Source organism: Drosophila montana, unplaced genomic scaffold, assembly GCF_035044405.1.
Source record: "Drosophila montana isolate Dmon_TW-CO22-7 unplaced genomic scaffold, ASM3504440v1 contig_1761_1, whole genome shotgun sequence".
NCBI lineage: Eukaryota > Metazoa > Arthropoda > Insecta > Diptera > Drosophilidae > Drosophila > Drosophila montana.
The window spans coordinates 209318-221742 of NW_026996690.1; the positions used below are offsets into that span (position 1 = coordinate 209318).

The 12425-nt window shown below is 41.1% G+C and overlaps 1 protein-coding gene across 4 annotated transcripts in view; it reads left to right on the forward strand.

The window, feature by feature from the left end:
• The window catches only part of Ubx (Ultrabithorax), a 95021-nt gene extending 83179 nt beyond the window's left edge, over positions 1–11842 (forward strand). For all 4 annotated transcript variants that reach the window (XM_064700398.1, XM_064700395.1, XM_064700397.1 and 1 more), the window contains one exon: positions 10813–11842. In XM_064700398.1, coding sequence (XP_064556468.1) covers positions 10813–11117 — 305 coding nt within the window. In that variant the 3' untranslated portion in view covers positions 11118–11842. The remainder of the gene's footprint in view (positions 1–10812) is intronic.
• Positions 11843–12425: the final 583 nt, after the last annotated feature.

Sequence of the window (12425 nt, forward strand, 5' to 3'; positions counted from 1 at the left end):
AACTTTGCCTTGTGGCCAGCTAGCCAGCTAGACAAGCAGAGTGCTAGAGAGAGAGAGAGTGGAAGAGGGAGAGGGGCAGACAGTTCATAATTTCGAGTAAGATTTTATAAAATATTAGTTAAACAAAACATAAACCAAAACGTTGCAGACGTTTCTGCATACGAACGTGAGCTAAATCACCTAAAAGCATGCAACATAATTCAGCAGGCAACATTGCCAGCTTCTTGCCACACACACACAAACACATGTGTACACACTGGAACAGAGACGAAGACTTAGACTGGCGACAGAGCCAGCCCAAGAAGCGACGAAGCTTAACGTTTCCGTTTCCTTTATGCTCAAGCAGCATACGAACACCCACACCACGCCCAACCGCCCACTTTTAATGGCACTATCTTAAGGCGCAGAGGGGCAGAGGCTAGGGGGTTGCCTTTTCGGAGTACGCTTTGTTTTGCATGTGCATGAGCTAAGTGAATCTCGAGACTGGTACTAGGTCTGGCTCTGGCCTGGCTCTGGCTCTGGGACTGGGACTGGGACTGGGACTAGGACAGGGATTGGGGCTGGGCAAGACAACAAGGTTGACATTAGCGTGCTCGGCGCACAACGAAACCCAATTAGAAACGAGAAATACGACACCAAAGTGAGGCGACGAAACAACATGAAAATGGAGCCAACCCCGCTCCCTCCAAGTTGGCTCAAGGATGCTGCCAGGACGCTGTTTGGCCCGAGTGCGCAGAGGCCAACAATGAAGCGTGTAATTACAAGCGTAAACGGCGGCCCAAGACGCAACGGTGGGTGGTGGCTGGTAGGCGGTTGCCTTGCTTCGTGTCAGGCCAAAAATCTCACATACTCACGCGCGCGAAAAAGACGACAACCATTTTTTGAAAAGGGTTGCGACTGAGTTATGGCGCCGGGTGGCTGGAAGGTGCGGCACACGAGTGAGCGCCTCGCAGCGCATAATTACTTTACAAGTTCATTATAAAACATCATAAATCTATAAAAGAACGCTTGGTGGGGGCTGCAGCGCAACGCGCTCGAATACAATTTTGAACTTTGCCACTTTCCTTTGGCCCATTGTCGCAGCGGTGAATTGCGAGCACGTCTGAGAGGTGGGCACCAGTGAAAAACAATAGCAAGTAATTCACTTGCGAAAATGTTATTGATTGCGAAACACATGAAACACGATGACAAAAGTGCGCAGCCAGCAACAACTGCGCCACTGGAACGAACAGAGGAACAAATGCAAGCACACTGTCGAGCACAGTGGGTGAGAAAGCGGTATTTGTGGATTCAATTTAATTTAAAATATTTTTTAATACTAATAATTGAGTACAGAGTAAATATGTTAGCTGAAAACTGTTTTAATTTCGGTCTAAAAAGTAATAAACATAAAATTATATTTAGAAGAAATTTGAAACGAATAATAATTTGATATTAACGTACATATATTTTGCATCAGCTAATTTATATTATAAGAACATCGAAAGTTACACAATTTTGCCACACTGTGCGTTTTGGCCCTCCAGAGCTGTTTTTTGTTGATTTTGCGCAAAAGCAATTTGGGCATAAATCTTCTAAACGACAAACTCGCCTGCACTCACACACAAACACGCACACACACTCGCACAGCAGTCAATGTGGACTGCAACTTGTGAAAATGGACGGGATAAAAATGGGTGGGGGTATACGGACTAGGAATAGGAATCGGTTCCAGTAGCAAGTGGAATATGAACGCTGCAGCCTTCGAAATTAACTGCTAGTTTCACACGTTCTAGCAGCCAAGAAAGAGAAGGGCAAAGGGCAGAAGGCTGAGCTCGAGTTGAAAAAGTCGCGTAAGCCAGAAAAAAAAGTAGAGGAAAAGCCCTAAAAGAAATGTTGCAGTAAACTTTCACTTTTGCACAGAGCAACAGCAGAAACAATGAAAATAAAAGCTGAAAAAAAGGAGAAGAAATGTTTGGCTTTTGCCAGGGAGCAGCTGCTCTGAGCCCGAAACGAATACCATCTTAACCTCGCCCCCTCCCCTCTCTCCTTCACGCTCTTCTCCCTTCCCAGCGCTTCTCTTTCTCTGTGGCTCTCCCACACAGTTGAGCCATAAGTTTGTCGTTTAGTTTTTGGATGGCAAATAAAAATAAAACTTCAAGTGCCAATTATGTGTGAAATTCCGACACTTTTAGCTTGTTTACTTTTATGCGCTCTTAATGAAGTTGCACTTGCCACATACACACACACACACACACACACATTTGCCAACTGTGTAATATGAGTAAAGGTGTTGCAACTCTTAGCGAATTTAAGCTAATTATATGGCTTGTATGAAATTGAACGCCAGTGAAAAATCTCTCTGGGCCAAGTGAGGCATCTGATAAGCTCGAATGTGGCCATATCGAAGAGCGCTGCTGCGTAAATGGCCGCCACAGCTGGCAGCACCATTGAAAAAGCAATTAAAAACGCATTCGATGCGATTCCCTGAAACGATAAACAAGGCAGCAACAAAAAAACCGAATAACTGCGACAGCAAAACGGCAGCCAGTTAAGCGAGTGGGCGTGTCAAATCAGTGGGGCGCTCTCAAATGCAATTAAAAGATACAGATACCGAATGTATCTCAAAGATTGCCTGCGTGCACGCTCAGCGCCTGCCCGCTCGGCAGCCCCGTCCATAAATAATCTGCATCTGCCGCTTATCAGCTAGAGCCGCCATTTTGTTGAACAGTGTAATTTATGTTTGACACTTGCGTTGATTTTTATTGGGCAACAACGTTTGAAGAGCCTGCGGAAATGTTGCACATTTCCGTTTCTAGTTTCGACTCGCAGCTCCATAACTCTCCGCGATAGTCATCAAAAGTTCTCGATTACGTCAGAGCAGAACTTTTTTTGTTATTGTAGTTTTGGGTTTTAGTTTTTGTCTAATGAACTCTGAAATTGAAAATATATCGCTGGCAAAACTCTGGCCACTGGCCACTGGCCACATCAACATCATCGTCAACATCATCATCATCGTCTCTTCGAGGCAGCTTCCGCTTGCCCCCTTGGCTCATCCTTTGCAGCTGCTGCTGTTGCTGCTGCTGATGCTGCCCCACGATATGGAACAGCTTGACATCGTGCCACTTATTTATTTATTTATAATGTCCGACATCGACTTTGGTCTTGGATTTGGCGCTGGCTGCCTGCTGCTGAATAACTTCATTTGGTAGTCGCGTCTTCTCTCAAAATGCTTTTGGTTGTGCTTCGCATTTTGGAGCTGTTAAGAGTTTCTTGTATCCGTAGATGTATCTCGGCGCGTCCCGCCAGCTGTTGTCCGTCCATGGAACCGAGCCAAAATAGAGTCGTTGATTATTTAAATGAAGGCACGACAGAAGAAGGCGTTCCACGCACTCACACATGCCCATCTATCTCTATCTATTTCTATATCTCTTGTTTCAGTATCTGTATCTTTGTCTATGGAAATATGGAAATGGCGTGTTGCGTGTTCAAATTGTGTTTGAATTTTTTTTTCTTGTTTTCTATTTCTTGTATTTTGTTAGGGCGTTCACGGCTCTCATTAATTGAGCTATTAAGATAAACCCGCAGCGCTTTTTGTTCAGCTTCGACGCTTCGCAGCGGCCACTGGGTCAGTCGTCATCTGGAGCGTCAGTCAGCCAATGATGGAATTATTATACAATCCAACACAATATAAAGCTACATATTCAAGCAGAGACAATAAATTTGTGATGTATTCATTGTCTATTCAAATGTTGTTTTAATTGCCGTGACATGGCGGCCAATTCATTTCGGGTCTGGTTTCGGTTCCGCATATAACATGAAAGTGAAACCAACAACTTGATGGAAAAATTTATAACATCCGACCTCACGCACTCAGTCATCCGTGAATTTGATTAAAACCATTTTCAAGATGAACTCAAGACTGTAAATTGGAGCTATGCTATTGACTCAAGTTCTGCTCAGTGTTTGATTCACGAGTATCTAAATTATAAATCTTAGCTCAGTAGATAGTCTTATTTCGTGAGCTTAACATTAAAAGTTTAAATTTAAAAATTGTTTATTAATATTGTTATTATATTTAATATTACTATTATAATTATGATTAGGGTCTTACAATGACAAATATGATAACCGCATGTCTGCACTTGTGAACAGGCCTCGAAAACTCTGGAAAGGGTTCGCCCTGCTCGGATGCTAGCAAAGCGACATTTGGCCCGCCTACTACTTATAGATTATAGGATATAGTTATAAGCTACTAACCCAACTAGACACAGACTGAGATTCTAACCTCGTCCTAATTTTGTTGTTATTTTGAAAAGCTTATGAACTGAACTAAGCTTTTAGCAGATAAACTTGTCTTACCTATATATTGACTACCCTTTCTTTCTCCTTCTCCATCTCGCTCATTTTTCCCTCTCTCTTTCCCCTCTATCTTTTTTGCATTATTTTCTCATAACGAACTTTATTAAATTGCAGTACCGTAAGAGCTTCAACGCATAACTCAACACTAAATGCAGGGCTGCTCTTCTCTGCCTTGACCCTGCCCCCGCCCCTGCCTCTGCTCCTGCTCCTGTCTGCACCGCTGATCGCTGTTGATCGCTGCTCACTGATCACTCGTTGCCGTGTCCATGCGCAGAGTAGGCTACCTGTTGCAACGGCAGCTCCGGCAATGAATTATTTTAATGACGAGCAAAATGTCCGTCTGGCCAAGTGCTTGTCCGTGTCCTGCGCATGCGTGAGCACCAGTTGCCGCCATGCCGTAAAAACCAGTTTCAGCTGCAGTTACCCCACCCTTGCCCACAGCTCGCCACAAGGCGGCTCATCAGGCGACCATTGAGCGTTGCGCTTGCACCTTATAATTGCCAAAAAAAAAACCCAAATAATAAACAAAAAATGCGTGAGCTGCAGTTGCCCCCAAAAAGAGCTGTAAGCCCGTTCTTTAAGCTGATTTTATCGAGTCAGCAATTTCTTCAGCGAAATGAAACATTGGAACAGCGCAGCTCGTATCACAGCAGGCCCCATCGACAAAGTGAATTTTCGAGCCACAATTATGTTCAGTTTCGGATAATTTTGGAAGGCTCATGTACGCTCGCTTAATCATCCTTGCCACATCATTGTGGGCTCATGAGAATGGGAACAGGCAGAGGCGGGATTGGGCATGGGTATGGGTATGGGCATGGATTTGGGGCTTGGCAATCGGTGGCTTTCAAGTGCAGTTTTGCAGCTGAGGCATAAATCGCAAAACTCAAACAAAGTCAATTACCAAAGTGTCACCAGAAGCACTCCGACTCCCCCTAAAAGGGCAGCTATATGTGTGTGTGTGTGTGTGTGTGTGTGTGTGCAATTAAAATCTGATTGCCTGCTACTGTTGCAAGGATATGAGTTGGTGAAAAATAGAAACTCCGACTGTTTGTCTGCGCATATCCGCAAGATGCAATTTGAAGGTGTCTGTGTGTGTGTGTATGTATGTGTGTGCAGCTGTGCACACCCAAAACGTGTAGCTCAAAATTTGAAAACCACACACACACACGGAAATACACACAGAGACTGCAGCGGGCACAGATACAGATGCCGGCATTGTGTATCTCGAAGATTGCGTTCGTGTTCGCAATTGCAACTCAATTGCGCATTTGCCACCGCAAACATCAATATTCTGGAGGGAGACATTGGCATAGGCATAGACCATAATCACGTCTGATGAAACAGCGGCTGTACCGCGCCCTACCCCTCCCCTCCACACACACACACACACAGACACCCGCGTCCACGTGTTGTATATACGCACTGGGGAATCGCACTCCCTGCGGCCAATTTAATTGACAGATTTAGTGCGCCTCGATTGGCAGTGCGGAAAATTAGTTTTCCGTCTCGCAATCAGCCTTCGGTTTGATTTTCTGCGGCTTTTGTGCGTCTCTCTGGCGCATTTAATTGTTTTATCGACACTCTCGAGTAGCCCAAATCCAGCATACATATATGAACACATATATATACACACATATATACATACATATATGCATGTAAAAGCAAGTAGGTTGCCTTGCCCCCCGGACGTCATAAGGTGGAAACACGCCTACGAGCAACACGCACGAAAATAGATTTAATTAAATTGCTAACAAAATGCGTGCGTCGTAGTAATCGGAGTAAGACAAAGGCGACAAAGGAAGCGGGCGGAAGGGGGACTGGCATGGAAGCCAACACTCAATAAATCGATTTTATATGGATTGTTTATGCGTGCGTGTGTGTGTGTGTGAGAGAGAGAGACTTTTGGCAGAAAAGGGTTTCTGTCAAACATTTTCCGGTTGAGCGACTTACGGACAGCTTTTGCGACTCAGCAGATCTCAGGCCTATTCAAGTGAAATAAACAGCTTTGAGATTTATGAGAATTATATTGAAATTGTTTATTAATTTATATTTGATGTGTATTAAATGATACGACGAATCAGCGCTATCAAAATAATTTTAGAAGTACAAATACTCGCTTAAAACAATCATATGCTTTTCACGATAATTGGCAGATCATATATTTATTTCTATTTTCCTAAGAATCAAATCCAAAAACCCTTTAAAGATGCGTCTAGGGTCTGCATAAGATCCAAATATAAAAATCGGAGAGCTAAATATTTTCGACAGTTTTTAAAAATATCTCAGATCCCAATCGTATATACCAAAATTACTTCGTCTGCGCCGTCACCCCTTTTCCAGCTAAGCGAGTGTAATTCCAGCGAATTACAAACAAAATTGTTGCCTGATTATCAAAGTGCTCTCAGACTTTGGTCATGTGCTTTGGGACGTGTTCCGCGATGGATTCTTCTCACTTCTGGCCCAGTGGCGGGCGCGTGCGTGACAATTTTATGTGCCGGCAAAGGCAACAGCGACGACAAAACAAAACATAAATTAGAGCACGCTTGAGGGAGTGTGGGAGGGAGGGGAGGAAGGGAGGTATCTAAGGTAGCGTTTAGGGAAGCCATTGGAATTGGAACTGGAACTGGGAAGTTGGGCCGAAATCGAATTAAATATAAGTAGTTGCTGTAGCCTGCCAGCCACAAGTATATAACTGTGTATAGCACACACATGCGCACGGCTAGTGCGTGTATCTGTGCCCGTTTCTCCACATGTATCTGTATCTGTAGCTGGGTATCTGTGTATATAAATAGTTATAATAGAAGCATAGATCACACGATGCGCCGCATGCAACATGGAGTCACCGTCACCTGGAGATTTATTGGCAACGCCCTGGCCAGGGGTGAGTCAGTAAGAGACAGAAAGAGACAGAGAGAAAGAGAGAGAGAGAGAGAGTGAGAGACAGAACAAGAGAGTGAGTGTGATGCAGCCACTGTTTGTGGCAGTTGGCCAAAGGCGTGGGTTTGTTTTTCTTTTTTTTTTGGAAGAGGGGGGGAGTCTCGGGCTTGGTTCAAAGTTCGCTGCAAAGGCAAACACGTAAGCTGTCAAAACTTTAAATCCCGCAGGAATTTAAGTTAAAAAATACAACACGTACTGGGCGCCCGGGCGCAGCTGCTACACAGCAAGTAGGCCCCTCCCCCTTCCACTCCCGCTCCCTACGCCTAAATAAAAACGAAAATCAGCCGTCAGCAGCGTAGACAGAACCTTGAAAATGTATCTCAAAGGTTGGGCGCGGGCAAAGAGAGATATACGAGTGTGCTCAAAAGATTCTAGTATACCTCCGCCCCTCCCTACCCCTCCTCCCTTCCAATTTGCCCCTCCTCTTTAATGCTCGTATTCGTCTAAATAATCTAAAAAAATTTCGCGCCTTGCCATAGCAAGTTTTATTGTCTAGTTGAAGCCCTTCCCCGCCCCCTCCCCCAGCTGACGCAAATACCAGCATTTAAATTATGTACTTAGAAATACACAAAAATGCTCGGAAAGTCTACAAAAGAAAATGGCGCGACGCAGCAGGAGATGTGGCAGCAGAAGCGGCAGAAGAAGAAGAAGAGCGAGGCAGCAAAATGAATTTCGCACTTTTTCGCATAATAAATTTAAAACTTGGCCAACACTGGAGAAAAAAAGTGAGCCCCGAAAAAAAATAAGCCAAAGTATAAAAAAAATGGTAGCAAACTTTGGTAAAAAGTTTATTTTTGCATATATATATCTGTATCTGTGTATAGCGTGCAGGGCAAGGGGGGCTGCGGCAGGCGCGTGACAAATTCCATTTAAAATTGTTGAGCTCAACTCACGTACTAGCAGGAACCGAGTCGGGAGCCGCCTTCTTGCCAGTTGCCTCCTAAATAAAATGAAACTTTTGCAAACCTCAGCGTGATGTATTCCACTGGCACAGGACATGCGCCAGGACAAAACGCAGCCTCCGTGCGTGCGAGTGAGCCAGCGCGAGTAAGTGTGAAAGAGGCTGTGCACTAGAGAAGGGGCGGTGTGTGGCAATGCCCGAGTGAAGCGCTGAGACTTAAGTTAATCAGCAAACAGGTTTAGTGCTAAATAAATTTATTTATGCATTTACGGGTTGCCATTTTATTTGTATTATTTGCATTTTAAGAAAAGGAAGGGTGGAGCTTGGGAATAAATTGCAATCGCAAAGTCTCTCGCCTTAAGAAGAAGAAGAGCAATGAAAACTGAATCAAGAAACTGTTTGGACCAGTAATAAATAGCCCGATTTCATTATTAGGCTAAAAAACTTATCAGATATCTTGGAAAAATAACATTACTAGTGTTAATACATAAAAATTGCGTAAAATATTGAGACTAAAAAAACTTAACAAATTATTTGAAAAAAAAAATAAATAAATATTTTGAATAATTTGTACGTTATAAAATAAGTTTCTCTTAACAAACAAAATGACAAAAAAAAGTTAAACAAATAAAACAAAAGTATTTAACTAAATTAGAATCAAATTTGGAATTTCAATGAATTTCAATTTAAAATTCTTTTATTAATTAAAATAAATAATTGATCTTTAAATCAAATTTCCGACTTAAGATTAAAGAGAATTTTTAGGGTGCACTGCCGGTTTCTCTAAATCTGAAATAAAATATTAACAATCAAAAATCCATATTAATAAATCTTTAAAAATAAATCAATATTTTAATTAATGCAGTCGCTCTGCTTGCTTTATACGTGGCAGTGTCATATTTTGTGAGAACATACAGCATTTTTTACAACTTAGTGAACCTATATTATTATGTCTTACGATCTCAATACCTCCATCAGAAAGTCGTTCCGATTTTTCAATATATAAAATGCAATAAAATGAAAAAATTTTCTCAGCCAAAATTTGTATATTTTGAAAGCATTTTGCGTTGCTTGCAATTAAATAAATGTAATATGCGAATGTTTTCATTAATAAATAACAAAATTATATTGTATAAATTAACATATCATGGTATATGCATTCGTCTGAACGTATAAGTAGATAATTTCTTTGTTGCATGGTGGAAATTTATTTTCATATCGTTTTTATTGTCTATAAAATTTTCTCGCCATTTATTTAACGTGTGTCTGGGCGCATGCACACACGCACATGCATACATACACGCACACATACATACATACTCGAATGCTGGAATACTTGTACGGGTAAATGTGAAAGATAAATGCGTTTTCACTTTATGACTTTCGTGTCGGCATAAATTTGTTAATACCTTTAGGCCAAATTTATAACATAATAAATGCTCATAATATTTAACTTAACATTTTGCCAGGCCAGGCCAGGCCAGGCCAGGCCAGGGCTGACGGCGGCCCAGACTCAAACTGCGAGAGCCGCCCCAATAAAATGCGAAAGTTACTTAACATTGTCCATTGGCAACCATTGGCCACAGTGCAGTCGGGCAGGGCGATGGAGGGGGGAGCGTGTGTGATAAAATCTCTCTCCAGCTCTTGTGCTCTTGTGATTGTGCATAATGCAGTCGAGAATGTGTGTGTGTGTGTGTGTGTGTGCACATAAAATTGAGTTATTGCACTTGAGGCAAATTAAACTTCATAAATATTTAAAATCAGAGATTAACACGGCAGAATAGCACAGCCTACAGAGATAGTGAGGGAGAGAGAGAGAGAGAGAGAGAGAGAGAGGGAGGGAGGGAGAGAGAATTGTTAAAGTGCAGTCACATTCCATGCTGTTGTTGTCGACTTTTGTGAGTTGGCCAATTAAAGTTGCATTACAATGGCATAACTGCAATTTAAGTGGCACACGGCACAACGTCACTGAAAGGCTGCCAGTCAGCATATGGTACGTGCAACGTGCAACGTGCAGCATGCAACACGACTGACAGCAGCCCGAACGTAGCTTGGCCGCGGCGGCACAGCAGCAAACGTTCAATTTAAAGTAACGATCTCTGCGCCAAAAGATACAGATACAGCCGCAACTTCAAGCTTCAAGCTACAAGCTACAAGCCAACAGGCAACTGCCAATGGCAATAAAAATGATATGTATTTTTTTTTTGTTATTTGTTTTTTGGTTTCTTGTTGTCTGCCTACGTCAAAATGTTGCTGATCGTTGCTGAAAAATGTATATTTATGTTTTCGCAAAGACAAAAACGTAAAGAAGAAAAATAGCGAACGATTTCTGTAGCAAATTTTGCAAAATGATTTATCAATTTAACATGCTTGTTGAAATGTTTATAAACGATCCAAATGAGGCAATTGAACCCACACTCGCTGTCTTGCTATGTCAATGTATTTGCATTCCCAGTCTCTGCTGAAGACACCAGCTGAAAATGGCATTAAAACATTTGATTAAGACTTCAACTGGGATCAATTGCAGGCGAAAGCTTAAGTCGCCTTGCAGATCTTAATCTTGTGTTAGTTGCCATTTAAGGCTATATTTGCTGTAGCCTAACTAATGTTTAAACTTTCTTCTCGCCAAACAGGCACAAATGGTCTGAGGAGACGCGGCCGACAGACATACACCCGCTACCAGACGCTCGAGCTGGAGAAGGAGTTCCACACGAATCACTATCTGACCCGCAGACGGAGAATCGAGATGGCGCACGCGCTGTGCTTGACGGAGCGACAGATCAAGATCTGGTTCCAGAATCGACGAATGAAATTGAAAAAGGAGATCCAGGCGATCAAGGAGCTCAACGAGCAGGAGAAACAGGCGCAGGCGCAGAAGGCAGCGGCGGCAGCGGCCGCGGCGGCGGCCGTCCAGGGCGGGCATTTAGATCAGAATTAGAATCAATTCAGCAAAACGAAAACAAAAAGAAAATTATTGTAACAAATAAACCCTTTACTTAACTTAAATTAATAATTGAATATATAAATTAATAATATTGATATTGTATGGTACCATAAAAGAACTATTTCAAATTGTTTGAAAAGCAACCGAAAATACGTAAAGCGAAGAGCAACAAAAATTACAAATAAATTTCGTAGACTCTAAGTAAATGAAAAACTCTAAAAGTAGTTGACAGAACGCAGATCTACTTACCTAGATACATACATACATACGTACATTTATGCATACGAATACAAAATACAAACTACAAATTTTCATTTAAAATTCCACAAGAAGAGATCGTCGTAAACTATTTGAACATTGTTTGCCCGCGTAAGATTTATGATTTAAAACGAGCAAAATTTATTTCTCAAAAATTCTGTTCAAATGTTGTTTACCACCAATGTCGCCCCGCAACCCGCAGCTCGCACCACGCCCTGCCCTGACCCACACTCAAAAAAAAAACACTTTGTTGCTTACTGCTATGTTTAAATTATTTTGTTCGAATAAACTAAAAATAAAAAAAAATAAAGAAAAATACTCATATAAAATGTTAAAAGGTAAAATTTAAATTCTGTTGATATGAATTTTTGTAAGGCGCGTTTTTAAACCAATTAAAAACAAAACAAAAAGGAAAAAACAAAAACAAAAATTAATTAAAAACAAAACAAAACTATTGAAAATTTAACTTAAATATAAATAGAATTTGTTAGCAAAGTAAAAGTATATTACAAAAACAAAAACAGAATAATAGAAAACTAAAAAACAAAAAAAAATTATTATAATACAAAAATGTGTATAGTTCGTGCTTAAACTTATTGCAATTTTAGTTAACTCTGTTTAATTTTAAATTAATTTGTTTAGTTTTCGTCTTAGGCTTTTTAAGCGTGCAACAATAACAACACAACACCACACAACACAAACAACAACAACAACAACAAGAAACGTGAAGCTGTTTTCTTTAAGTAATTTTTAAAGTTTTTTAAACTAAATTAAATCCTATTTTTATTATGTTTAGTTTAATGAAAAGCGTTTATGAGATTATCTGACAACAACAAGCAGAAAAACAAAAACTTTGCCTCGGCAAAACGAATAAATTATTGGTTTTGAAAAAATCTACAACAACAAAAAAAAAAAAACAAACAAAAAATTAAAGAAAAACGAATGAATTAATTGTGTTATTATTTTAGTTGCGATTTTTGTTGTTTCGTTTTGTCTTCATATAGAATAAGAGCTTAGAGTTCTTTCGGAAATCGGCGGGTCGCA